The 26,391-nt window shown below is 38.9% G+C and overlaps 1 protein-coding gene across 4 annotated transcripts in view; it reads right to left on the bottom strand.

Moving 5' to 3' along the window:
* dgki (diacylglycerol kinase, iota) overlaps positions 1-26,391 on the bottom strand; it is an 85,352-nt gene that overhangs the window by 21,620 nt on the left and 37,341 nt on the right. For 3 of the 4 annotated variants that reach the window (XM_061715116.1, XM_061715118.1, XM_061715119.1), the window contains exons 2-14: positions 19,660-19,768; positions 15,606-15,701; positions 10,429-10,503; positions 10,187-10,243; positions 9,985-10,050; positions 9,838-9,906; positions 7,229-7,345; positions 6,724-6,798; positions 6,268-6,363; positions 6,010-6,092; positions 5,613-5,673; positions 5,413-5,526; positions 83-208 (exon numbers count right to left, since the gene is read on the bottom strand). In XM_061715116.1, the coding sequence (XP_061571100.1) occupies positions 83-208; positions 5,413-5,526; positions 5,613-5,673; positions 6,010-6,092; positions 6,268-6,363; positions 6,724-6,798; positions 7,229-7,345; positions 9,838-9,906; positions 9,985-10,050; positions 10,187-10,243; positions 10,429-10,503; positions 15,606-15,701; positions 19,660-19,768 (1,144 nt within the window). The remainder of the gene's footprint in view (positions 1-82; positions 209-5,412; positions 5,527-5,612; positions 5,674-6,009; positions 6,093-6,267; positions 6,364-6,723; positions 6,799-7,228; positions 7,346-9,837; positions 9,907-9,984; positions 10,051-10,186; positions 10,244-10,428; positions 10,504-15,605; positions 15,702-19,659; positions 19,769-26,391) is intronic. The other variant, XM_061715117.1, reaches the window with a different exon arrangement.

The raw sequence follows: 26,391 nt of genomic DNA, 5'->3' as shown, positions 1-26,391 counted from the left end.
ACACACACACACACACACACACACACACACACACACACACACACACACACACACACACACACACACACACACACACACACACCTTCTGTGTGCCCTCCTCCGGCTGAGGAGAACTCTTCTCCACCAGAAGGTTCCACCTGTCGAGCTGCACCACCGACCCGTCCTCCACATGACACAAAACCTTGGACACCGGTTCGTCTGTGTAACCCTACAGCGACACATTGAAACACAGAGATTCATTGAGTTTACATTAAACAGTATGACACATACAGAGTTAGACGTCTGAATGTGGGGAAGTTAAAGTCTTCAGTTCAGATTTTTCTAAAAAAGGTGCCAGAATATGTTTATAAATTAGTTTTCTAATTGTAAATATTATAAATAACAATGATTTCTTAAAGGCTGTAGCCCAAATAAACTACTTTTTTGCCATTATAAAGTTTTTAGATAATCTTTTAAGTGCTCCGTAAATAAACTTACTTGATTTTATTTGTGTTTAAATAGTCTAGATCAGTGGTTCCCAACCTTTTTTCCTAGGAGCCCCCCCTACTTGTGTCTAAGACCAGCCGGGCCCCCCAACCCGTACGTACTAGCACCAAGAGTAAAGTTATTCGTTACAAACCTTTAATTGAAAAAATGAACATTAATTATGTTTTTTGATACATTTCTCTTTGGTTTACCCTGTACTTTGTTTTTCTCACCTTCCTTTTGTGTCACCAATGTATAAAATACGCACAAATAACTGCAAGGACATAAAAATATTTCTGAAAAATGTCTCTTTTAATATGAGAGCAACATTTTTTTTACATTTTTCCTTTAACAACCTGTCGGAGTAGTAGTATGATTAAATCTTGAATAATGATATAATAATACGTTTTTAAGTTTTTATCCTGATAAATAAGTTAGTACTTTAAAATGACCAAAATATATTTCTAAGTGGGTTTATACAGACTTGGATTACAGTATTCCATTAGGTGTGTTATGATTTTTTATTTATTTAACATGTGTAAATATAATTTTTACAACTGCATATCCTTAAAGCAGACAAAGTTTTGAGCCCCCCCAGAGATATCTGGCAACAATCCTAAAACAAGTCATTTGAACAAAGTCCAAAGTCAGAGTCCTGAATTTACGCCTTGAAGGAAACAAACCAACATCCCAAAGTGGAAGCTATTCTGTTTTGTTTCACTGTTCAACAGTTCCCAAAACTAGAAGTTCCTTGCAGACCATGATGGAAAAGTCATAAAAAGACAGGAGGACTGTGGGAGAAAAAGTAGACATAAGAGGGAGGAAGAGGTAACGAGGATTTGGAGAGAGGGGATGAACAGATGATCTGCTTTCTCTCCCATTAATCAAACATTTCTCACATACAACTCCTCTCTTCCCTCCATCGTATTAGTGATTAAGGAAGGTCAATGTCATATCAAGCATCAATTTGCTCTCCATCCTCTGTTCCTTTTCCTGACAGAGACATGGATGAGCAGATGAACAGAGCAAGGACACACACATGCAGGAGGAGACAGCAGTCTGGTGACAGCAGAGCTCATCAAGGCTTCCTCTGAGATTATTCAGACCCAAGTCTTCAAAAACAAACCCATAAAATTATCTTTTTACCCCTTAATTATAAATCATTTATAAGGGACTGTTTTCTCTCATCCCTTAACGGAATTCAAGACGTGCAGATTTTTGTCTTTGTAACAAAGACAATGTCAGGCAATCACAGCAGAGATCTCACTCAAACAGCCAGTCACAGGGACAAATCCCACTCACACAGAGAGAGGTGGGACACGCACAGCTGTAACTCAGCGGAGTGTCAGAAACAGATGAGATGGGGAAAGAAAGGGAAAGGAGGGGGAAGGAAGCGCAGCAAAGAACCAGGAACACAAGAGGGGGGGGATAGAGGAAATGAAAGGAGATTAAAGGAGACACAGCATAAAAAGTAAGGAAACGGGACAAATGGACTCAAGGACAGAAAAGACAAGAAAGAAAGGAAGAAATTGGAATGAAAAGGTAGCAAAGGAGATAAGGGAGTGAAAGATAACATTAAAAATTAGGGGGAAAATGGAAAAGAAAAGTCAGAGACACTCAGAGGAAGAAAAAGGCACTTAAACATATGATGGACAGAAAGTTTCACTCAGTCCCATTTTTTCTTAAAGTGCCCATCTCTCCGTCGATCAGGAGTTTGACACATCCAGAGCTGACAACCTGATTCTACTTCATCAGTCAGCGCCTGCTAAAACTGTACTCATTACGCTCTCACCAGATCCACTCACTCAAATTAACACCTTACAAATACAAATTCTCTGGCAATTACACCTGTTCATCTGCCATTATTCATTATTCATATCAGTACAGTTGCAATGTCACCCTGAGGACCCAGATAAACTGTATTTTTACAGATAAGCCAAGAGGAAATGTACACTATTAGACAATATCAGGAGGAGTAGCTAAAATACCAGCTCAGAAGTTTCGACTCATACTTTTGACTCACTCAGGGAGATTCGTGATGGTTTACGACCACTCCAAGCCCACAAAAGCAGTCAAAAGAAGAGGCCATTGGAAAGAATGTGGGTGCCTGTGAAAGGCCTCCTCGTCTGTGCTGCAGTGCAGTTATGCAACGTGAACGTTCGTCTCTGTCAAAGAGAATATTCTCAACACTTCAAAGAGCCTCCTTTTTTCCTATAGAAATACTGCGCTGCCATAAAAACCAAAGTCTAAATTCAAGCTGCGAATGATGAGTTCTTAGATACTTCTAATAAAGCAACAAGACTGCGACAGGCCCACATATTTTAGACGCCTACACTTCTGTGAGAGTATCTCTTTTTACTTCTTGAAGCTTGAGAAAAATGATGTGGGATAGCAGAGGTTACGTAATTATGAATCCCAAATACAACTAGAACTTCATTTCAGAAATCAACAATCCTGGGCTTTTACGTCTAAAGACATACAATACAAGGTCCTTATCAGGTCTTAAAATTAGATAAATATAAACTGAGATGACTAGTTGGCATATTTTACACGTTTATCATTCATTAAAAATAAATAAAGTACACCTCATGATTGAGTAGCTTGTAAAACCATCTTAAGCAATAATACATTGAAGTAACTTTTCTGGAATTTTGGCCCACTTTTCTGACAATATCGCTTCAGTCCATTGAGGATTGTAGGGGGTTTAAATCAAGTTCAGGTCCGGACTGGACCATCTCAACGCCACGACTGCTTTCCAGGCGTTCCCTTGTAGATCTTCTGGTGTGCTTGGGATCATTACCTATTATAGTCAAGCTTGAGCTCTCGCTCTTCAGTCTGATGGTTTCACATATAACTAAAATACTCTGGAAAACAGAGGAGTTCTTAGCAGACTCAGTGACTGCAAGGTGCCAAAACAAGCGCAAATCATAAACCTTCCACCGCCGTGGTTTACACTTGCTTTATATGGCGTCTTTGTGCTTAAGTGCTGTGTTTGGTTAAATTTTGGTCTGTTTAAAATACGTTCTTCTGGCAGTTTGGTGGTTTGTTAAGGTGCAACTCTGCAAACCTGAAATATGCAGTATATTGTATTGTTCTACTTGTCCTGTCATGAAACATGACATGTAGCTTTTGGGCTTTTTGGAATTACTCTGCGCACAAGACTGGCAACTGTCTCAAATGTCTTCTGCTTGTTAATAATCACTATCATTGAGGAATGATGAACTCCAATAGTTGCTTCTCTAAGATCATTGCCGACGTTGTTCTTCCTTGGCACTGTGTTAAGTCATCTCTGTGTGCAAGACCAGATAACTGCTTTTTTAGAAGTGCTCACACTTGCTGATGATCATCTATTCAAGTATCTTTTAGCAGCAACACCTGGCCGCTGTGTGCTCTCTTATTTACAGAAGTCTGGGAGCAGTAAGACTGAACTTCCTTAATCTAAGGTTGTGTTTTAAGATATGGCAAGATGTCTTTCATTATACCCCGACACGTAAAGCTATATAAATGAAAATACCGCTTTCTTTTTCCACATGATTATAAATAGTTAAACTAACCACCAGAGGTGTCAAGTAACGAAGTACAAATACTTCATTACCTTACTTAAGTAGAAATTTTGGTTATCTATACTTCACTGGAGTAATTATTTTTCAGACGACTTTTTACTTTTACTCCTTACATTTTCACGCAATTATCTGTACTTTTTACTCCTTATATTTCAAAAACATCCTCGTTACTCTATTTCATTTTGGCCTTTAAAAAAAAAAAACTATCCAGTTAAATTGCTCCATCCGGATAGAGTGAATTAGGTTGTGGTTGTTTCAGATGTTCTTGTCCAGTTTTGTTCTTACATCCGTTCCCTCAGATTCCTGCAACTAAACTTGGATGTACATTCCAATAAAGGTTAGGATAAATGATAACATGCCTCTGAAGTTTGACTTTTTGCACCATTACAATACTTATAGGCAACTAGTCATCATATCTCCTGCTCTCTGAAACACATGTTAATGCTCAATAGTACACATATATGCTTCTTTAATATATTTGCATTATACTAAGATGTATTCATTTTCAATGGCTTTTGTCCTTAATGGCTTTTTTCCCCCTTACATTACTTTTATACTTTAAGTAGTTTTGAAACCAGTACTTTATACTTTTACTTGAGTAAAAAAGTTGATACTTCAACTTCTACAGGAGTATTTTTAAACTCTAGTATCTATACTTCTACCTGAGTAATGAATGTGAATACTTTTGACACCTCTGCTAACCACACAAACTAAACGGTCATGGAACGATCTCCTTTGTAAACACTGAATCTGCCCACAGCTGTGACATTTTCCTGTAGGAGGAAGTATGAAATGCAACATTTTCATCGTGGTTTCGTGAAACCCCCGACATGCTCTCAACTTTGTTAGCCCAAAAACTTTGATTAACAGAAAGTGTATAAAATTTAGAACAGGACACATGAACAGTGGGGTCCAGAACAACTGATTCATCTTGGGCAGAAGCGATGTGTTTGGAGCCGGTCACACAGGGGTCAAATATCAGGGCTTTGAGGATGAAATTTACAGGAAGACAGCTCAGACATCCTGGAATGTGTGTGATTTGAGCTGCTGGTCCCAGAGGTATTGGATAAGCAGAGACTGGATTTATTTTCAGACGACATGAAGAACTTTGAGAAATGTGAAAATTAATACTAGTAAGTAAAAGATGCTGTTGCACTTTTGAATGACTTGCAAGATATTCTGTTCAAATAAATATCTCAAAATGGACTGTGGTCGATGAGGACTTTAATCCTTAACTGAATCTTAACATCACCTTCTCCTGCGAAGACCCTGTTGCTTCGAAAATCTCAAATATTAAATAGATATGAATGAATGAGCTCAACTAGGACAGGCTGCTATGTCCTGTCGCTCTCTGTCAACTCAGAAGTCAAGGCTGAAAACTCACCCCGCCCCAGTTCAGCGTCCTGGCGAGGTCATTTCCTGTTCCCAGAGGAAGCACAGCGACCGGAGGCTGGGGATTCATCTGCAGCTCATCGAGAGCAGACAGGATCCACCCCACCTACGGAGAGTCGGAGAACAAAAGCTGGAGAAATGTGGAATCATGCAGTGAAATAGAGAAAGGAATACGAGTGAGAGGACTTTTACCGTGCCGTCCCCTCCGCAGGCGAGGATCCTTAGATTTGGCACTTTACGATACAACTCCAACCTGACAATTCACAAAGTGACCAAAGCTGAGAAAAGCATAATTGTAGACTAAAAAAACAGCTTCTACAGCCGAGAACGGTGATGATTGGTTTTGAATCGGTGTAAACGGTCCAGGTTTCATGAAAACCGCTGAATTCACAAGCAATTTGTTTGAATAAAAGAGGTCAGTGGTTCAACCTGGTGTGAATAGATGCAACAGTGTTGAGAGAGCACAACTGTCTTGAAGCACAAATGTCAGTCTATTCAAAGCTGCCAAGCTCAGGATGTCATGTTGACTTCAACCCAGGGTGAAGCCTTTCAGGAAATCCCAAGATGTTCCTGAGTGGGTATTACTTACGCCTCTCGTAGTCCACCTTGTGACAGGTCATAGACCTGTCGAGGGTTCAGGATCCACATGAACATTTGTAACAGCTTGGCACCCTGTACGGAGACAGAGAGAAGCATAACATGCACTCAGTTCAAATAACCATCTTTCAAGCTAGACTAAGCAATTTTGGAGGAAATCACAAGTTTTGACCACATTGTTTTGTGGTAAAAGATGCTAAAAGACCAGTTAGTAAAAAGTGGAACAATAACATTAAACATTTAAACCCACCTGGTTGCCCCCGCTTTTGGGATTGACAAAAACCAAAACAGGCTTCATTAGAGGAGAGGGGATGGGCTTCAATATAAACGGACGCCATTTAGAGTCCTAAAGACAAAGAGAGTAAAATAAAGATGTCCTTCAGTACTCCACATGCATTGCCCTGAATTACTGACTTTATTTATCAGCGAGTTATCAAGTTTTGGCAGCTGGGCTTTGGGCAGCCGCAGCCTTTGACCAGTCGCTGTCTCACAGAATCTCTGTGAGATCTACAGAGTCTAATATCTAATATCGAAATGTCTCATGTAGCCAAGACAAATGTTCAAAAGCATTTCTGGAGGTGAATATACAACAACATAGTTTTTTTTAGCTGGGTGTTGAAAGCATGCTGGATCAGCGACAACATCTTTGGTTGAGCTGAAAGGTAATTATTGAAAGATTAGGACAGAATATCTTAATATCACTTACATCTAATCCCTTCTTACTTGTCCTTCGTTTGAAAGACGTCCGCTTTTTTCTCCTGGCAGAGTTTTTCAGAGAGCTCTGGGGCGCGGACACACACAGAGTTCAGTGGTTAGTTCACTGACACCACGTCCATTGTGATGCTGATTAAAAGTGCAATGAAGCATGTGATGTGACTGTGGGACACTGTTACGTATGCGTGTGTGTGCGCGTGTGTGCATGTGTGTATGTGAGAGAGTATGTGTTTGTGATGAAAGAGACACAAACTCCAATTCCCCAGACAGATAAGACACGTGTCATTTCGAATCACGTCATCTCAAAAAACACACACATTCATACACAGAAACAGTCCATGACAGGCCATCTTTCATATTTAGATCCTACAAAGTCATTTCTCATAACTGTCACAAAATGACAGTTAGTGAACTTTATTACCCGGAGGCCTGACTGACGAAGGAGCTCTGTATCGAAACGTTTGTATGTGTGTGTGTGTGTGTGTGTGTATGTACACCTGCGGTTTCCTGACTTTGATGATCCATGAGGGTGGTACGATGACTCCAGCGTGAGCCCCCAGTGAACATGGCTCCTCTATCTGGTGCAGCATGAAACATGTCACCTTGTTGTGGAACTGCCAGGGGGAAGAAAAGAAACAAAACTCCTTCTGGTTATGAACAAACTAATATTAACACTTAAAAAGCAGCCCTGTTCATCCTTACTGACAAATATGATATACTGAGCTCCTTTATTTTCCAATCATTCGTGAGTTTTATTCATTTTTTGGCAGATTTGCAGTTATTTCTAGAAATATCTGAACAATGGCACACTTATTATTTTTAAACTATGAACTAAAACGTTCATGGTAAAATAACACTATATAGGCAGGGGCTTAAATTCAGACTCTGGGCTTTAAATTGAGGGCATTCACGTCCAAATTTGAGCAAACATTTCTGATATCCAACTCTTTAACATTCAGGACCATCATTTTCAGAAGCTTGGATATGTTGCTAGAACACGTGAAAATAACAGACGAATGCTTCCCCCCCCCCGAGGATACTTCAATAGGCTTTTTAATGAAGCTATGTTGAGTTGCTGTTTGTTTGCGCATGCATATAGATTTGTCTTCAGCAGTGAATCGTTTTGGTTCAGGTGGGTCATAGTTTCATTGTTTTTTCATCTTATTTTCACCTTTCACCTTTTCCTCAAAAGATTTTAAATCCATGTTCCTCATATCAAAAAAGATGAAAACGTTGGTTGTGGATATTCACGTGGAGCTGTCAATCCTGAACACCCTCCCAACTGTAAGGCAATGCCTTCAAATAAAGCTGGCAGTACTCCTTATAACCATAAACTCCATCTTTGCATATTCAGGTAAATAGGTAAGATGCTTGTGTTGCTATCCCATTAATCTGAACCTTTCATGAACCTTTCATACTGCTTTGCTACTGCTGGCTGCAGACTAACAATAATTTACATAACAGAGCAATGTTTCATTTAAGGCCAGTGTCAGAGAACTAGACTAGAGAGAACAAGTATCGCTTTCAGACACAAAACAGCCAATATCCATATTCATTTGTGCTAAATAGAATATTTAAGACCATTTATTCCTAAATCTCCATCCGACCTGCTCTCAGAGCTGCAGAGCTGTGAGCGATTGTGCATAAAAGTATATCAGTAGCTTTTTAAAGTCATCTCTGGTCTCAGCTCGGAAATAAAACTTTATTGCCCACCAGTGGCACTTAGGTCTTAAAATCTAACAGCTATTTATTTTTTTATTTTGAATGAAGCTACATGTGACTTATACATGCTTAAATAGACAAGCACAATTGCTAGGCCTTATAATATTTTAAAGCATTAGCTAAAGAAACTTTCTATACAAACATACGTCAATGCCACCGTTTAACATTTCACTGAATGGTGAACATCTAAATTCTTATCACACACATTCCCTCTCATGCGTAACGCACACACTGTAAACTGATGCAAGATTAATCAAAACAAAAGAACTCTGGCCTCCGTCCCTCAGGACAATCATTCAGATCTCAAAACCTACAAGCTTTTACTGCAAATTCCCCTTTTAAAACATTAGGACAACAAGAAGAATGGCCCATCTGTTCAGACTCATAACTACCTCAGCATAGTCATTTCCTTGGCACTGACTTTCCCCGGATGATTTTATTTACATGCATGTAGCGCTTGAATGGCTCGCTGCCTTTAATTACTTCCATTTTTTTCCGGTAACCAAACAATAAACCTGAACATAAAATGGCATTTGTCATCAACACAGAGCAGCTGCAGGATTCGCACTCCCCAAATACTCTCCATTTTTTAAAAAAAAGAAAAAAACCTAATTTGTCTCCTTGCCACTTAACTCCTCCTGACTTTCCTCCGGCTCTGCATATCTATTAACTTCTACAGTGCAACGTAATGTTACTTTCATAAAATCAATTAAACAAACTTTTTCATAGTGCAAAAGAAGATCTATCCCATCGGGGATGCGACCACGTCGCCGTGGCAACTCTGTGGTGCCCTATGTGTCTTAGGTATCACGTCTAGGCAAAATACAAACAAACTCATGATGAATCTATGTTGCAAAATGTCAAGAAATTCCCTGATTATTATTTATTTACTATTTCTTTTGCATACGGGCCACAGTAGCTGGTAGATTGATCAAACTGACCCGCCACAACACAAAATCACCCGCATCATGCAGGCGATGGACGCTAATGTCCACCTCAGCTCAGTTCAAGACAGCCAGCTTCAGGGGTGCAGTGAGAGATCACTCTGTGGGGCTGATCAGATTTGTGGATGTTAATATGGAATTAACTGTGTTATTTTTGGATGCGAGAAGCTTAAATGCTTAATAAAAATCATAAAAAACAGTCTAAACACATTAAAACACATCCAACTGAGATACTAAAACCCAGCTAATGAGCCATCTGTACACAGACATCGCTTTGATTAGATTTTTTAACATTACTAAATAATCTATAAACTGACATTATACAGTAAATCTTTACTCGGGGTTATAAGAGTATGACTTTTATGTTTCTTTAATTTTATCAAATGCTATTTGGGAATGTTTTCTTCTATAGTGATTAATATAGATTATTGATTACTTACAGCTTGTTTACACCAAGAACAACTGATGGCGATTATTTCTTTACTGTGGAAGAACTTCTGTTGAAAACTCTGAGAAAACAAATATTTACAATGAGGTAATCTGCCTGAAGAGTAAGAATATTTACCTGTGTGTGAGCTTATACTCACCTTTCCACACTGTTTACATTTGCCCTCTTGCCTTCGTCTGTGAACCCAGTGATGTCTCGGTACATTCTGTCGTAACACAAAGATGTTTCCTTTCACTTACAAGGCTGTAGTTCCTATTCCTATTCCTATTCCTATTCAACACATTTACAGTCTCACACACACACAAGGCTTTTTACACCCTAACACACACAAACACACTCACATCTCTGAGGCATCGGGATCCCCCCTCTCTGAAGGTCAGCTTACATCGGAAGTTAATCTGAAGAGAGATGGAGACACCGTTCATGTGTCGGCCTACACTCATTTCAAGCCTAAATGTGGTTCGACATCATTCAGCAGGAACAATCTTGTAGAAGATTTCATTTTCAGAAATAACTGTCGGGCTTGATGGATGAACAGGGATGAACAGCTTTGTGTGTGCGTGCATGCGTGTGTGTAAGACACCTTTTCTAGTTGCTCTATGCAGCCAGTGTGGACCACGATTTTACAGGCGGCACATTTCCTCCTGGGGGCCGACTTCTTAAAGGAGACACAGATCACACAAAATAGTAAGACGCAATACCTCCAAAAAGAGACAAAATTAAGATAGTAAAATGCCATTCAGAGTGATAACATGCATATTAGTGTTAGCGATCGATCAGCTGCCCGATCGATCGGGCCCGATCACGGCATTTCCAAAACATCGGTATCGGCCAAAAAAGTATCGGGACATACCTAGTTATTAATGTTTTGAATATATATTAAATCGTTTTATATATCGTTGCATTTAACGTCACTTCCGGCCGGCGAAGTAAGCGAAACTAACATGGTTTACATGTTTGAATTGTGAAATTTATTTATTTATATATGTTCATGTTGCATTAAGCTGCTGCTATTCATTTCATGCCATTCAGAATGTTGCACTAAGGTTAAGCCAAAAGTTTTTTAATTTTCTTTTTGTTTGTGAGTTTGACTGGATGTCATTCAACAACCTCTTTTGAAGTTAAATTTATTGGGGCCGAGCACTTACAGTGCGAAAGCCCCATTGTATCTGTAGGAATTTTGTTTTTCTTTCTTTCTTTATTCTTTCTTCTGACGAAAGGAAGGCCTTTTTGCCCCCCTAAACGTGCCCCAAAAGTCACCAAATTTTGCACGCCTGGCGAAAAATGTAATATTTAATGGTTTGCATTAATGGGCGTGGCAAAATGGCTCAACAGCGCCCCCTAGAAAACTTTATGCCTCAAGCCCCACAATACGGTTTGACGTACATGCAAGAAAATCGGTACACAACTGTATCATGTCGCAACTTAAAGAAAAGTCTCTTGGCGCCATGGCCGAAACCAAACAGAAAGTCGGACATTTTGAATTCATTGTGTAATTTTGGCGCAATTTATGCCATTCCTTCAGCAGTTAATACGGCCCGAACCGCAACGTGCACCCAAGTGTGTTATACATCAAAATGTGCGTCTCCATCCTGCGACAACACACATTACTTTTCTCGGTCAAAAGCGTTACCGTGGCGACGCTAGACGCCAAAAAGCACGCCCACCCTTCATCTGATTGGTTCAGACAGAAAAAACTTTGTGCCTCAAGCCCCACAATACGGTTTGACGTACATGCACGAAAATCGCTACACACCTGTATCATGTCGCAACTTAAAGAAAAGTCTCTTGGCGCCATGGCCGAAACCGAACAGGAAGTCGGCCATTTTTAACATTTTGAGTTAATCGCGTAATTTTGGCGCAATTTATGCCATTCCTTCGGCAGTTAATACTGCCCGAACCGTAAAGTGCACCCAGGTGTGTTGACTGTGAGACTTCTCTTTGAAACAAAAAAGAAGATCCTGACTTGAAAAGATGGATGAAAAATGTCTACTTTTGGACAAATTATTGCAGCTGCCGTTACAACTGTTGTCAATAGAAGACAAATGTGGAAAAACTGTTTCCATTACACTTTTGCGATAAACTGGATTATCGACAAAAGTGAACTGAAAAACCCCGTCATGAAAGCATAAGAAAGGTTTTTGCCGTACTTGACAGTTTTTTTTTTTTAAATTCCATTCTTTCCATCACAGGGTTTTGCTTTGCGATATTTAGGTTTTGCACAATTCTAGCAGTAATACATCTCACCTAGTATCTTGCAAATTTAAATAACTCATAATTCTAACCTTTTCAGTCTCTGGGGGATACAAAGTGGCAGGATTGTGTTGTGGTAGAGATATTTATTTGGTAGGGATGTCAGACAGTAAAATAACTACTCTTTCTTGAAAATAATGATAATAATAATATTTCCCTTTTAAAAAGCTTCATAGCACAATGACACCCCAAGTTGTAAAAGGGAAAAAAAGGGTTGTTGTTTATTTGGGTAAAATCTCATTATTTTGCTTTCAAATTGAGATTCTTCTTTGCTGGATGTTTTGAGTCCTGGTATAGATTTGAGTTTGAGAACAACACTGTCTGTACACAAACCCACCCTTGAACAGCAGAACTCTGGCAAATGAGAAAATGTACCAAGCTGCACTCCAAAGACTACTTAGGAATATCTTGAGACTTCAAACACGATTATGCAGGCACATGGTGCCTCAGAAAAAGCCTGGTCCAAACTTCACAACGTAATGAAGCGTTAAGATGCACAGCCAACGTTCCTGTCCCAGACGCAGGACTCCCTCGGGCCCGCTTCCCATCAGCAGCATGACATCTGTGTCACACATGAATTGCAGAACAGCTGTTTGTGGCAGCACATGTGTGCTCTCTCCACTGACCTTTCAGTTGCAGCTACTCTGAACAATCTCTTACACACATGCAGAGAGTTTGGTGTAATCAATGGTTGATATGATTTAAAGTGATGATGAACGCGGGCAACTTGTTACATGCAACTGCAGAGACTGAGAACTGGTCTGGAAATAACCAATATAAATAGGTTTTGAGTCGGTGTCAAGCTGTAACAGAGACGTGTGTCACGCAGCGGATGTGGACGTTCTACTTGGTTACCATGGAATCTAAAATAAACGTTCAAAATGTGTATTGCACAAGAAACACATGAGCCGCACTGCTGGTATTTATTTTCTTATTGACTCATACTTTGACTTTTTATCAATTTTGTCCCATCGCTCCATATAGCACAGCAATAAAAACGTACATGACTAAAAGTAAATACTTTTCCTTATATCAGCAAAACAAAACGATAAATAACAAATACAAAGGCTTGATCATCTTTGTCTCATTGTGTCTGGCACGTAAAAAAAAACAACTACTCTAGATGCCAAAGTGCAATTTGCATTCAATGAATAATACTGCAGTGCCGCGTTGGCTGTTACAACTGACAAACTACTCATGATGAGTAATAACATGCCAGCTAATAACGGAGCGGCCTCATCTCTGGTCTCAGAGTTCCCTCTTCACTGTAACAGAGTGCAACACTTAATGGTTGAGTGTTAATCTAACATAAAAATAACAACCTGTCGTTTTCATATTTTATTTGTCTCAGTTCTGAATGTTTTCACGTTGTACATCTCCTCCACAACGACCCGTCAGAGTGAAACAAATGTAAAAAAGAAGCAAGATGTTCTTTCCAAGACTGACTCAGTGGAATAATGAATGTAGATGTGTAAATTACTACATAATAAATTAATTAACTTCTTTATCACATATTTTATAATAGTATGGGTACATGTGTGAGCTGACCAAATATACCAACTAGTCTTTAAAGGTCATATTTTCTTTTAACTTATTTTTCTAACTAAAAGGGGACAATGTCACATTTGCAGTATTTATTCATTCATTATAGATTTTTAAGAAGTCATACTTTCCACATATTTTAAAGCTTTCCTGTGGATTTCCACCATTCACTAACTTTAAGGACAAGAACATAAACATTTTTAGTTCTCCACCGGTTACTCTATAAAAAGGGTGACAACATTTTTTTTTTCTAACCACCACTCTCTAAAATCTTAATAAACATATAATTATGGACTCTGAAATGTCAGACGAGTATTCTGGCATACTGATGGAAAGCCTCTTCACTTTCATTAAGGAAAACACTCAATGAGTTTACTCGTCTTTGATGATAACCACTTGACCCAACCATTTACAAAGCTAATATAAAAAAAACAACAATCATAAGAAGACTCTGCTTGTCATGACCGGTAACATGAGGAATGCGCTATTCTCAGCAGCATTTATCCCACCTTTATTTCAGCGCTGAGTTCAAGGCTTCAGACGGCCAGATGGTTCCTTCATGACTAGAAATGAATCAGCCATATCTAGCTGAGGAAAGGCACGAGTGCATTTATTCATGTCCATCATGACCTGTCAAAGCAATCTCACATTTAACTAAGGTCATTTCAGCCTTCTGAACATGTTCTAGTTATCTAATTAAATTGACCGTGGATGGGTAGTGAATTTGTTTTTGTTGCATCAGGTTCAGCATGATCTTTCACACTCACTCTGATTACCCATCATCGGTGCAAATTTACACACATATGATTATTTTACTGGCAAACTAAAGGTTTTATTTTCTCTCAGCTCCCTATTCCAGGTCACTCTCTTCCCTGTCAGAGCAGTGAAAATGGACCATTGTCCTCCATGATCATGTCTAATGACTCTCAGGATGAAGGTTTTTCCATCATCTCAATCATTTCTATACTGGTCACATAATTGGCAGCGAGGTACCATGTTTATTATGTCTTTTGTAATCTGTCTTATTTGCTAAAATTATTTTAAAAAAAACACCCTGGGATAGTGAGGCCACCTGTAGTTGGGCCAATGTAAATGATGAGTATAAATCAGTTATTTGCGTGAATAACAACCATAAATTCAACTGTTAAACCATTTCACCTTTAACATGTATTATCTGCTATTGAACATACATATAGATTTTAAATCTGCCCCAGAGTAACATGTAAACAGCTACTTTTTGAGTAAACATTTTGAACGCTGCAGCTGCTTCTGTTTCTGTAATCCTTTTTAGTACCATGATGGAAAAAAGAATAAACAAATCATTGCAGTATTCATAGATATCGTGATTAAAAATATGCCACTGTCAGCAACACAATTCCCGACAACAAATGGTCAGACTATTTTTCCAATACCTGCATAGTTGCATAGATATTGTAATGTGATAGAAGTTTATATGAAAAACAGAATCTATGCATAAAAGTTACAAGACTATAAAGCTGCATCTGCCTTTTGCATTTTGACAGGAAGTGTCTTCATAGTGTCCCCCACCTACTGTAGTTCTAGCACGAACCCCTGTGACGGCGTTTCACAGAAACCCGTCCATCTGTACGTGGCAGAAACAGTCAGACATCCCAGCCTTTCATCGCTGGCAATAAATATCTATGAGAAAACTGAGCTCTGCGGAGGCATCCAGCTTTTCTTCTAATTAAGTAATAAGAACATGTTTTCTTGTGCTTGGCAGTTTTCAGTTAGTTGAGGAGAACAAATGTGCTGATGAACTCGGGGAAAATGTCTCAAACTCAGCAGCTGTTTGCAAAACCACGTTAAATTCTTAATAAAAAATAAAATAAATAAATAAAGAGAGAGAACCTGAGGCTCATGGAGGACATCAGGACTTCTCACGGCAGAAATGGCCCTCGCACACACAAACAGAGGAGTCCTGAGTCTGTTCTGGTCACTACTCACTGCGGTCTTCAGAAGACAAGCGTCCTCGCCGAGATAACACAGCTCCCCTGAACAACTGGTTTCCATCCAGAGGTGATCGCCATTCACTGCGTTATCCTGCAGTCACAGACAAAAGAGAAAGAGGGAAGCATTAAGCCATGACGCCCTTCTGCACGTCTCCCCCTTTCAACGGTTATTTTCAGCCACATACTATTTCAACCATATGCACATAAACACTCAGAAAGTCGACTGATAAATGTGTTGAGAATGAAAATAACACTATAATTCAATTCAATTTTATTTATATAGCGTCTAATACAACAAAAGTTGTCTCTAGACACTTTCCAGAGACCCAGAACATGACCCCCGAGCAATTATTACATAAACAATGGCAGGTAAAAACTCCCATAGTGGGAGAAAAACCTTAAGCCAAACAGGTTAACCTATAGGTGGGTTATTTAACAATGCATGATAAACTAAGCTGCTAAAAAAACAGAACAGGAATTACAGGTAACGTGCAAATGCACACGTATATATGAAACACAAACAAGTGTTTGCAGTTGTAAAAACTCTCAAAACGAGTCTGTAGATTTTCTGCATGTTTTTTTTAAATATATTTTATTATAGACAGTGTGTAAACTCAGTGTTCAAACTTAGATCTTGCATATACGCACAGGTAATTAGATTGTAAACTGATTATATGTGCAATTATGCAGTCTTTGAGAAAGAAGGCAATCAGAATGTGATAAAAACCGGCAGGTTAATAATATGTGATTAACAAAGTGGTGAAAGTTAAATTAAAAACATATGAATCTATGCATTATGTATTCAATACAGCTTTGTAAGGCAGTAATCAGGATGCAGTTTTCAAAATCCAAGTCCAGGTACTATATAATGAAACAGGAAGTAAAGCAAATCAAGGTGCAGGAGAACGATGGTCTAAAAATAACATAAACGAAGCAGATAAGAAACTAACACTGACTTCACGTGCAACAAAAACAATGAATAGAAGAAAATCAAAGCTATGACAATGTCTAACACTTGTCTATTTTGTCAGAAATATATTTGTACCCGTCCAGTTCGATGAGGCGGAGGCTGTGAACTCTTCTCCTTCAGCATCTATTCACATAACTTTGCACAACATCAGTATTTGACTTGTATGGACTTATGAAATATAGCAGCAACAGGAAGGTTTAACCTCAAAAATGCTGCAATTCAAGTTGTTTTAGTCACTAACGAAATTTTACACTTCTTGCCATCTAATAACAGCGCCCTGTTTTAACTTCAGAGTCTGGGTTGCACACTAATGCACCTTCACGGTGATACAAACAAACACTATCTGACTTGTTAGTGGCTGAAAGAGACTCCTAATAAAACAACATCTGTGTGCATGTTAATGATTGATAAACAACACTGACCACATATGCAGTTGTGAGTGTTTGAGTGTGCGTCCTGTGGAGATTTAAAGGTTAGTTATGACGTGTTGGTGTGTCCCTGCAGACAGAAAACTCTGATGTGGGGGAAACAACAGTTTGTCTACCTATAGTTTCCTATTAATAATAAAGCACTTAGTGTTTATCATAATTACTTACCGTTGCTTGAGTCTCTGGTCTGATAAAGAAATGCATATTTAACACATTTAACCTTTATTTTTCCTTCATAAATTTGAAGTAATTTTGGATGATTTTGGGTTTATTTTATTATTGATTAGTTTCAAACTAATTTCTCTACATTCAGATCAAAACTTAATAATCTGCCTCTGATTAATAATTTACAAATAACTTTATTAAAAATTAAAATATTAGATGTGAATAATACTGTATGATTTGAACTACTGAAGGTGATTAACAGCCTGAAAGCATGTGAAAGCAAAGTATAATAATTTAGGTTGTTTTAGCATAAATATAGCATTAATATAAAATCATCCATTTTAGAATCAATATTTAAAAACTCTACAGATTACAGAACATGTGTAAATTTGTTTGATATTTTCATTGAAAATGTGGGTAAAAAATTACACATTTTCAATCAATATTACCAGGGGTTTTTCTTTGTAAACATGCTTCTAAAAAAGAGAGCTTGAGATTTTAGGATCAAACTGCCACAGCTATAATATGATTTTTCTTTTTTAATTATTATTATTTTTTCAATGTGAAAAAGCAAATGACATTTTAGTAGAAATAAAAATGCTACGTAAAAGCTTGTTCTTTTTAAGTATCTGTTGTATGCAGTTGATGAGTACTTTCTGCTTCCTCTTGACATTTTCCTCAGATCAGGGGCAACATTTCACAGCTAAAAAAGCATTTTAAAGTAGGTTTTTGATTTTGCTACTCATATTCTGTAAATAAAACCCACTCACTTCTGTATGATACTCCTAAAAAGTCACATCTCGTTAAGTCATGACACCAAACTTGAATAGCCACACTAGTAGGATATTTTCTTGCATTGACCATAAATAACAATAGAAAATTGCTTATTTTAAACCTGCTGGCATTAAAATCCAAATGTCATGGAGTGACTCAACCTGATACGTGCACGTAAATGCGATTTTGTGTAGTATCCAGAACTGTACCCAAGTAGCTTCACCAAGTACAGCTCAGTTTTATTTGATTTATTTGTCCCGTAGAGACATTAGTCTTCATTTCTTGTCTCAGCAACAACGGACACTACATACACACCAACAATAAATAAATGACATGCATAGCAACAAAGACGAGATAAATGACAGCACAAAAGCAAACAGACATGTCAGCGGGGCTGCTGTTCAGGGATCAGGCTTTTCCCCAGCCGGGCCTTCCTGAACTTAATGGATATGTAGCTGCGCCCTGAGCGTAGTGGGGTGATATATTCGTTCAGTGGGTGACTGATGTCTTGTACTACGGTACCAATGATTTTAGCAGGTGTGTTTGTGACGAGTGTGAGTTTGGCCCGGTTGGTGACAGAGAGGATATTAATTAAACATGTGTGGAACAGTACAGAAGGATGGGTTGATAGAGTAGTAACAGGAGTTAATTTATTAGCAGAGGTGTCAAAAGTATTCACATTCATTACTCAGGTAGAAGTATAGAGTTTAAAAATACTCCTGTAGAAGTTGAAGTATCAACTCAAGTTTTTCAATCAAGTAAAAGTATAAAAGTACTGGTTTCAAAACTAATTTAAGTATAAAAGTAAAAGTAATGTAAGGGGGAAAAAGCCATTAAGGACAAAAGCCATTGAAAATGAATGCATCTTAGTATAATGCAAATATATTAAAGAACCATCAGCCCCTTTCACACAGCCAGTTCGAGGCGGGAACGTTGCGCCTTTAAGCCGCCTCGCTGTTCTGTGTGAAAGTCACGGAGGCGGAATGGGGGGGCCAAGTGGCCCCACCAATAAGCCGGCAGCGGAGGTAGTCACAGAGCCGTCACAGAGCCGAAACGGGGTCTGTGTGAATGACACAGCCGGCATGCCGCTGACATGACGGTCGGACTGACGCTGTCGTCACGCCTCTGATTGCGGAACGCCGGCATGCTGTGTGAATTTACAGACGGGAGCGGCGTTATGCCGGCGTTGTATGGTTCTGTGTGAACCAACAAAGGCGGCGTATTGGCAGGACTTCTTTACAACAATATTGCGGAATCTCTGTGTGAAAGGGGCTATCATCTTCAGAGGCATGTTATCTTTTATCCTAATGTTTATTGGAATGTACATCCAAGTTTAGTTGCAGGAATCTGAGGGAACGGATGTAAGAACAAAACTGGACAAGAACATCTGAAACAACCACAACCAAATTCACTCTATCCGGATGGAGCAATTTAACTGGATAGTTTTTTTTTCAAAGGCCGAAATGAAATAGAGTAACAAGGCTGTTTTTAAAACGTAAGGAGTAAAAAGTACAGATAATTGCGTGAAAATGTAAGGGGTAAATGTAAAAAGTCGTCTGAAAAATAATTACTCCAGTGAAGTATAGATAACCAAAATTTCTACTTAAGTAAAGTAACGAAGTATTTGTACTTCGTTACTTGACACCTCTGTTTATTAGTTTACATATCTGAACCCTCACTGAACACAAATAAGAAGCAGAAGAGTGTCTAACCGTCCAGTCCGCGCAGGTACGCAGCTCCTTGGTGGGACCGTTGGATGCTGGAGGAAGTGAGGGCTGAGGTGGGCCGAGGTAATGAAGGCCTGAGCGGGAGATCGCTTTCCTAAAAAAAGACAACAGATGAAAAACAAGAAGTGTTAAAAACACCTCAATATGTGAGGAATACAGGCTTTTCTGGCATAAAGGCAAAAATCAGCACCGTCATGCTGTTGACTCCGCTCTCACACCACCGAGTAGCTGGAGAACAGATAGGACTGGGCTTAATTCAGCTTGTAAATTAAGTATTCACATCATGGGGCAGCGCTTCAGACGGCTCAGCTGGAGATATTTGTTTGAGGAGGACTGGGAACAGCTTGGAGGACAGACTGCTAGCAGTGACGGGAAGAGTCTGAGATGGTCTGTTCTGTTGGAGGATGAGTCAGCAGTCATCTCTCCATCACTAACTGTCAACTAGAGATGCTTCCTGTTGTCTTTTTTTTTATTTTATGTTATTTGTGTTCATTAGAGATGTTCTAATGCCATTTTTTTTTTTTTCTCCCAATACTAAGACCTGGGGTTTAGGGTATTGGCTGATTCTATGTATTAATCTATTATCAGTATTATTTTTTTTAAATAAAAAGACTATAATTAACAAGTTGAACACATTGAGCGTCCAAATCTTTGCCGTTAAGCTGATTACCTGCACTTTTTTTTAAGTGACATGAAAGATGATCAGTCATATTGACCACAGAAAGTGCACTGTGGCTCCAGATATTTAATTACACAGTGACGTCCAACATTTCCAATGACCGGCAGGGGTTAGTCATTTAGGACGATGAATTCTACAGTTTCGGACATCATCGCTCTGGGTTTCTGTCTTTCTTTGAGGCATTTCTCTAATTTATCTTTCCACTTGACTTGATAAACTTATTATTTTTCACGTGGTGGCTCCTTAAATGCTTAATAAGGTTGCTTGTGTTACATTTAGCAACATCCGTGCCATCTCTGGAAACCGCATGAGAGAGATTTCTCTATTTTCCTCCCTTTGTCTTTCAAACCCCACATCCATCTACAGTAGATACCATGCTGTAAAATTGTGATATTGTGAAAATGATATGGTGATTGTCAGATTAAGCCGAGTCTCCACATAAAGCATTCCAGCTGCAATTCAATGACAAGGGTATCACATGCAAAAAAACTGAAATAAACGTCTATAACTGTGACAGCCACGTGCCATTCGACCCACATATGACTGGAAGTTATTTTAAAGGACATGTCAAAAGTTTGTATATTATTCTTTAAGATAGAATCCCAGAAAAAGTAACGTCCTGAACTGTGTTGCAAGGTGACTTTTATAGTAAACTGGTAATTATGGGATTGGATACAGGTGTGTCAAAGTGGAAAAGGTTGCACAGAGCATCCGACTCCCCCTGCTAAAAGTTTCAGAGGCCATCTGTCTAAAATTATCAACCAGGACAAAGAAGTGTCCACTTACAAACCATGTAACCTGATGATGCGCCCCAACACACACACACACACACACACACACACACACAGTTCGCGCACACACACACACACACACACTGTTCACACACATGCATGTACATGAACTCACGACTCTTCAGCTAAAAATAGTAATGCGTGGGTGAGGACAGCACAAATGCAAGGACGTATGGTGACTGGACATATGCCACAGAGTCCCGGACCCCGCACGCACTCATTAACACACATAAGTGTAATATCTTTCTAAGCTGGGATGGTAAGAGATTAAGAGCATGCTTGAAAAAATTCTGGCATTGTTTCTGTGGTTTTAGTCCTCATTTATTTGGTGTGGGGATGTATTTCTGTCACCGCTGGATTGGGAGGACACACGCTTTGGGGAAATGAACACACTTTTACTAAAACCATTTATATGGAAGCGGATCTAAAAACAGACAATGAAAGTGCAAAGTTTCGAGCATGTCATTGTTGTTTCATTTGTGTTGTTGGCTAGTTTTGTTTGAGACATGTGCTCTTTATCGACTTGTGAATATCTGTATGAACAGGGAAGATGTTCCTGTTACTTTCTGCTGATCTGATTTTATCTTCATCTTCTAAGCCTGTGTCTAATTACAGAGCGTTGGCCGTTAAGGATTGCTTTGAACTGATTTATGGCTCCTCAGACTTGAATCTACAGGTTGTGTCGGTGCTGTTGCGCTAGTTCTTCACACTATTAATGAAATTAGCCTTACATTAAAGCTTGTTCCTGAGATTTGTATTGTTTCTGGCAGACAGAAAGAGAAAGTCTACAAAAAAAAAAAAAGCTCAATAGCCTTAATGCACTCAAATAGAGCAAATAGACACTTAGGTATGCAAACACACCCACACACACTTTCTCTTACTTATTTAAAGTGCATCTATCCAGAAAAGGGTGGTAAGTGCATCAGTCTGAAATGAATCTCAAATCCAACTTTACATGGAAACACAGGACTTTTCAAACACAAACAACCATGAAAATTGGTTCTCCTCAATTCAAAATAGTTTATTAATCCCCGAAGGAAAATTAATTAATCACGTCTCTGATAATATTTTGAACTTGCTAAGGCACATGTACCCACAATTCTCTGAAAATGTTTTCCCTCGCTTGTTTGAACCTGCTTGCAGAAAGGGAACCAGGTCTACAATGTTGTTCAAACGTTGGAGATGTGCCCACTGACTCATGTGTGAGCTTGAGGGACGTGCGGTTTCACAAACCAGGTTTTTCTGTGCAGATCTGCACAGGCTTACTGTCATTCCAGCCCTTTCACTGGAAAATGACATAGAATTTTTCCAGATAAAGGCCTAAAACACACGTCTTAGATTAACACAGCAGATTTTGAACTCATAGCTCTTTTACGCTTTTATTCACTATATTTTATTTCACAATAATGAAAACAAAAAACAAAAGTGCGACGCAACAACAAAAGTCTTGAATGTCAGGTTAGGGATCCGACACACGTGACCTGAAAACAGAACATAAACAGTGTTAAATCTGTCCTCAGAATAATAGGAAATATTTTTTTGCAAACTGATTATGAAAACAGATATGAAAAAGAAGTGGGAAACACCCCAACCACCCCCACTGTTAAGTTTTAACATATTGCTTTGAGCCGTGGTGTAGCGGCCACTATGACAAATGCATGTCTTTTCCATCCAGAATCTGCTTATATTCGGGGAAAGAAGATCTTTAATGTTTCCACATGACTCTTTGTGTGACACAAGCCTCAAGAAAAATATTTTCACAGCATTTTTATTCAGTATTTCTCTCTCTACTTTGGTGACTGTGACCAAAAAGCTCTATCTAAACTCAATGTCCTTTCAAAACTGCATCATGTTAATGACAAGTCACTGACAGGACGGTTGTTTTTTTAATCCTCAACTACCGTAACATCATTATAAGTCCTTTTATCAACCTATGAATCATCTGCTGTAACTAAACTAAAGGAATCAGTCAATGGCCAATTGACTTTAGTACTTTATAAAGTGCTTTCTTAGTCTTGTTGCTTACTCAAAGCACTTTACAGAACATTCATAGAGCACTCTTACTCCACAGACATGTACACTGATATTCTGTTCTTTCCCCTGGCCGAGGGAACAGCGTTTTCAATCAAACACACAATCACCCACCAATAAATTAATCAGAAGCAAAGTGGGGTTCAGTGTGTGTTTCCCAAGGACACTTTTCCATGAAGCCAGGAATCGAACCACATTTCCCACCTGAAAGCAAAACTGCTGTACATCCGGAGCAGCAGCAGCACTTTGCTCAGTTCAAATGAGTAAAGCCATTAAACTGTGCTGAAAAAAGTGTATTGACCTTTGAGAGCAAGATGATTCTGCAATTATTAATGACTACTTGGCTTCAGTGTTCCAAACCATCTGGACACACTTCAACAAAGTGTTAAGTAGCTATTTTGTGTATGTAAGAGTTTAGCAAATTTAGACCTATTGACACGGCTTTCTTTGCACCTCCACGCTCAAACAAAGATAAAAGTAGGTGGTTTACAACTGAGGGCTGGAATTTCAAGGGTTTAAGAAGACAGAAGAGGGCAAAAGGTGCTTCAAAGCATGTAAAACCATTCTAGTAGACAGCAAAATAAATCGTGAGCACTATATGGGCTATTTAAAGGAGACATTATAACCTTTTTCATGAGTTAACACGATTTCCCTGACGTTTTAATGAAATGACTGTGACCTATTTTGGTAAAAAAAAAAAAAAAAAGAAATCCACTGGGATACTGTACAAAAGCTTGATCTTTAACCACATTTTTGCAAAGCTATTCATAGCAGCCAGATTTAATGGGCGGAGTCAGCCACTTTGACTCCACACCACCCTCCTCCTCTGGAGAACTGGATTGCTCTCTGAATTACGTGTTTTCAGACCAAAGTATCCTCACGTAAAACACTGAGCCATGTCAGAACTTTTTAAGATGGGAGCCATGATGTTCAAGCAAAATATATACATATACATATACAGCAGAAAGATGGAGCCAGCACAGTGGACTTGAGTTGGTCTAACACCACCTACTCTCTTATGTCTCCACAGCATATAACTCTGCCTCCCTGCACTTCTCTCTCTCCTCTTTCACCCTCTCTTGTGTCCCCCCAGAAATAATCGCTCTTCTGACGCTCTCCTCTTCCTCTGCTGCGTGCCTTCTCGTCCACTCTGTAAATCTGTTTCGGTTCTCTCAGATCTCCCCCTCTTCTCCCATGTCCCTCTTTTTTCTCCTCCCACTGCTTCGCTCCTCCTCCTCTTCCTCCCTCACGCTCCTGTCATCCTCCGCTCTTGTTACTCATCCTCCCCCTTGTCTCCTCTCCTTATTTTCAGCCTCCTCCTCCTCTTCCTCCTCTTCCTGCAGAGGTGGGTTGTCAGTGTTGCCATGACAACGGCACCGCGGGAGCATCGGCAGCTCGTCCAGCAATTATACTGGCAGGGAATCTGCTCTGTGTAGGGGCGTCGTGTGTCTCAGCAACTTTACATTAAATGCAGTTACTCCTGTGACAGTGCTGTGTGATTGTCACAACACACACAACACACACACATGCAGTTAATATACTGTCGTTTTTGACAGCCTACACCCTGACTATGATATTTTTCAAATGTTTTCTGAATACAAACCCTCAGTATTGATGCAGGTGTCAACTATGATCACAATATGAAGTGACTGTGAAGTTTTCTACTATTTGCGTGACGGAGACGAGAATAAAATAAGATTCTCACACACAGCTACGAGCTACGTTACACTGCATGGTAACACTGATGGCAAATCAAGCCCACGTTAGTGTAGTCTCCTACACCACTACAGTAATTTAACCAGTTTCTGAAGACCCCTGTGTTTGCTGGACTACAGTGTAGCTGTGCAACAGTGTTTACAGTCAAAGCTAAAGGGGGAAACAAAAGTAATAGCCATGAAAATAAAGGCAGCTGCAAGTGGGAGGGATGGGTTTTAACGTCTCCTGGAGACATTGTGATTACATGGGAGAATTTTTCACCCTTAAGTCGCTCTCTTTGCCAGGACAACAATTTGTGAAGGTAAAATGAGCAATTTAGAATATAAAAGTTTGGTTTTACTGCAACAATCAATGAACCATTTCACTTTTTCTTCACACAAATGGCAGGATTTAACGAATGCCACGGACAGCCATCTAATCTGAAAATATAAAACTGTATGAAATGTTAAAAATGATTCATTCACATATGCTTCTTTCCTACAACTTTCATGCAAAAGAAAAACATACTCCTAATATGGTGCTCCAAAGGTTAATAAATAATAAATGCACAATTGGCAAATTTCACTGAGTATCAGCCGTGAGTATGAGCAGAGTATCAGTCGTGTTATACATGCTGCACGATACAAAATAGGGATTGCTTCAAGGCAAAAAGAAAAATAATAAAAAGTTAACTTTGGTAGGAATGTGTTGCAATTACTTTTAAGCCTGTGAATAATCTTTCATTTGCATTTACCCACTTTGAAAGTGCTCTGTGTAAGAGAATACTGAGAGGATATTTAACACCAAGAAGACGGCAGAGAGGATATCAAACACCAGTGAAGGCTCATACAAATGTTAACTTCATAATGATAATTAACACTCAGTGAGTTGACTTGTAAAGATTAGACATGATTGATCCTGTTGTGGGGAAATAAAAGTTAGAATGAGTATTAGTGGGAGAAGCACTGACACCATAATAACAAATAGGGTATTGACAGGACGATAGTTTGATTGTTTGTTGCATTTTCTAAGCCAGGATGGCTTTTTTTTTTTAGTATTCCTGAACCTTTCAGTGATGAGTAAAGTCAACGCTTAAAGCACCCTTCATAGACTCGAACACCTTCACAAAATACAAGAAATTTGTGAGAAAAGTTAGAAAAAAGGACACAACACCCAATAACCTCCTTCAGCTTCAGCTTGGCAGTTACAGTAGCTGACATCAAAAAACATCTCAGGATCTGATTTACTTCACTGCTAGTTAACAGAAAAAGATATTATATATATATATATAGATATTATATATATATATATATATATATATATATATATATATATATATATATATATATATATATATATATATATATATATATATATATATATATAACATTATTCTGGTTTTAGTCTGGATGTAGAAGTTTCAAAAACTTCAGTGGTTTCACTAACCTGTAGCCCAGAAGCCGGTGAAACCAACGCACTTTTTTCAACTTCCTTCTCTTCCCTGCTTGTCCTCCAATGTCA

Source organism: Cololabis saira, chromosome 23, assembly GCF_033807715.1.
Source record: "Cololabis saira isolate AMF1-May2022 chromosome 23, fColSai1.1, whole genome shotgun sequence".
Classification (NCBI taxonomy): Eukaryota; Metazoa; Chordata; class Actinopteri; order Beloniformes; family Belonidae; genus Cololabis; species Cololabis saira.
Note: the sequence above shows the minus strand (reverse complement) of the source record. Positions and strands in the feature narration are given on the sequence as shown.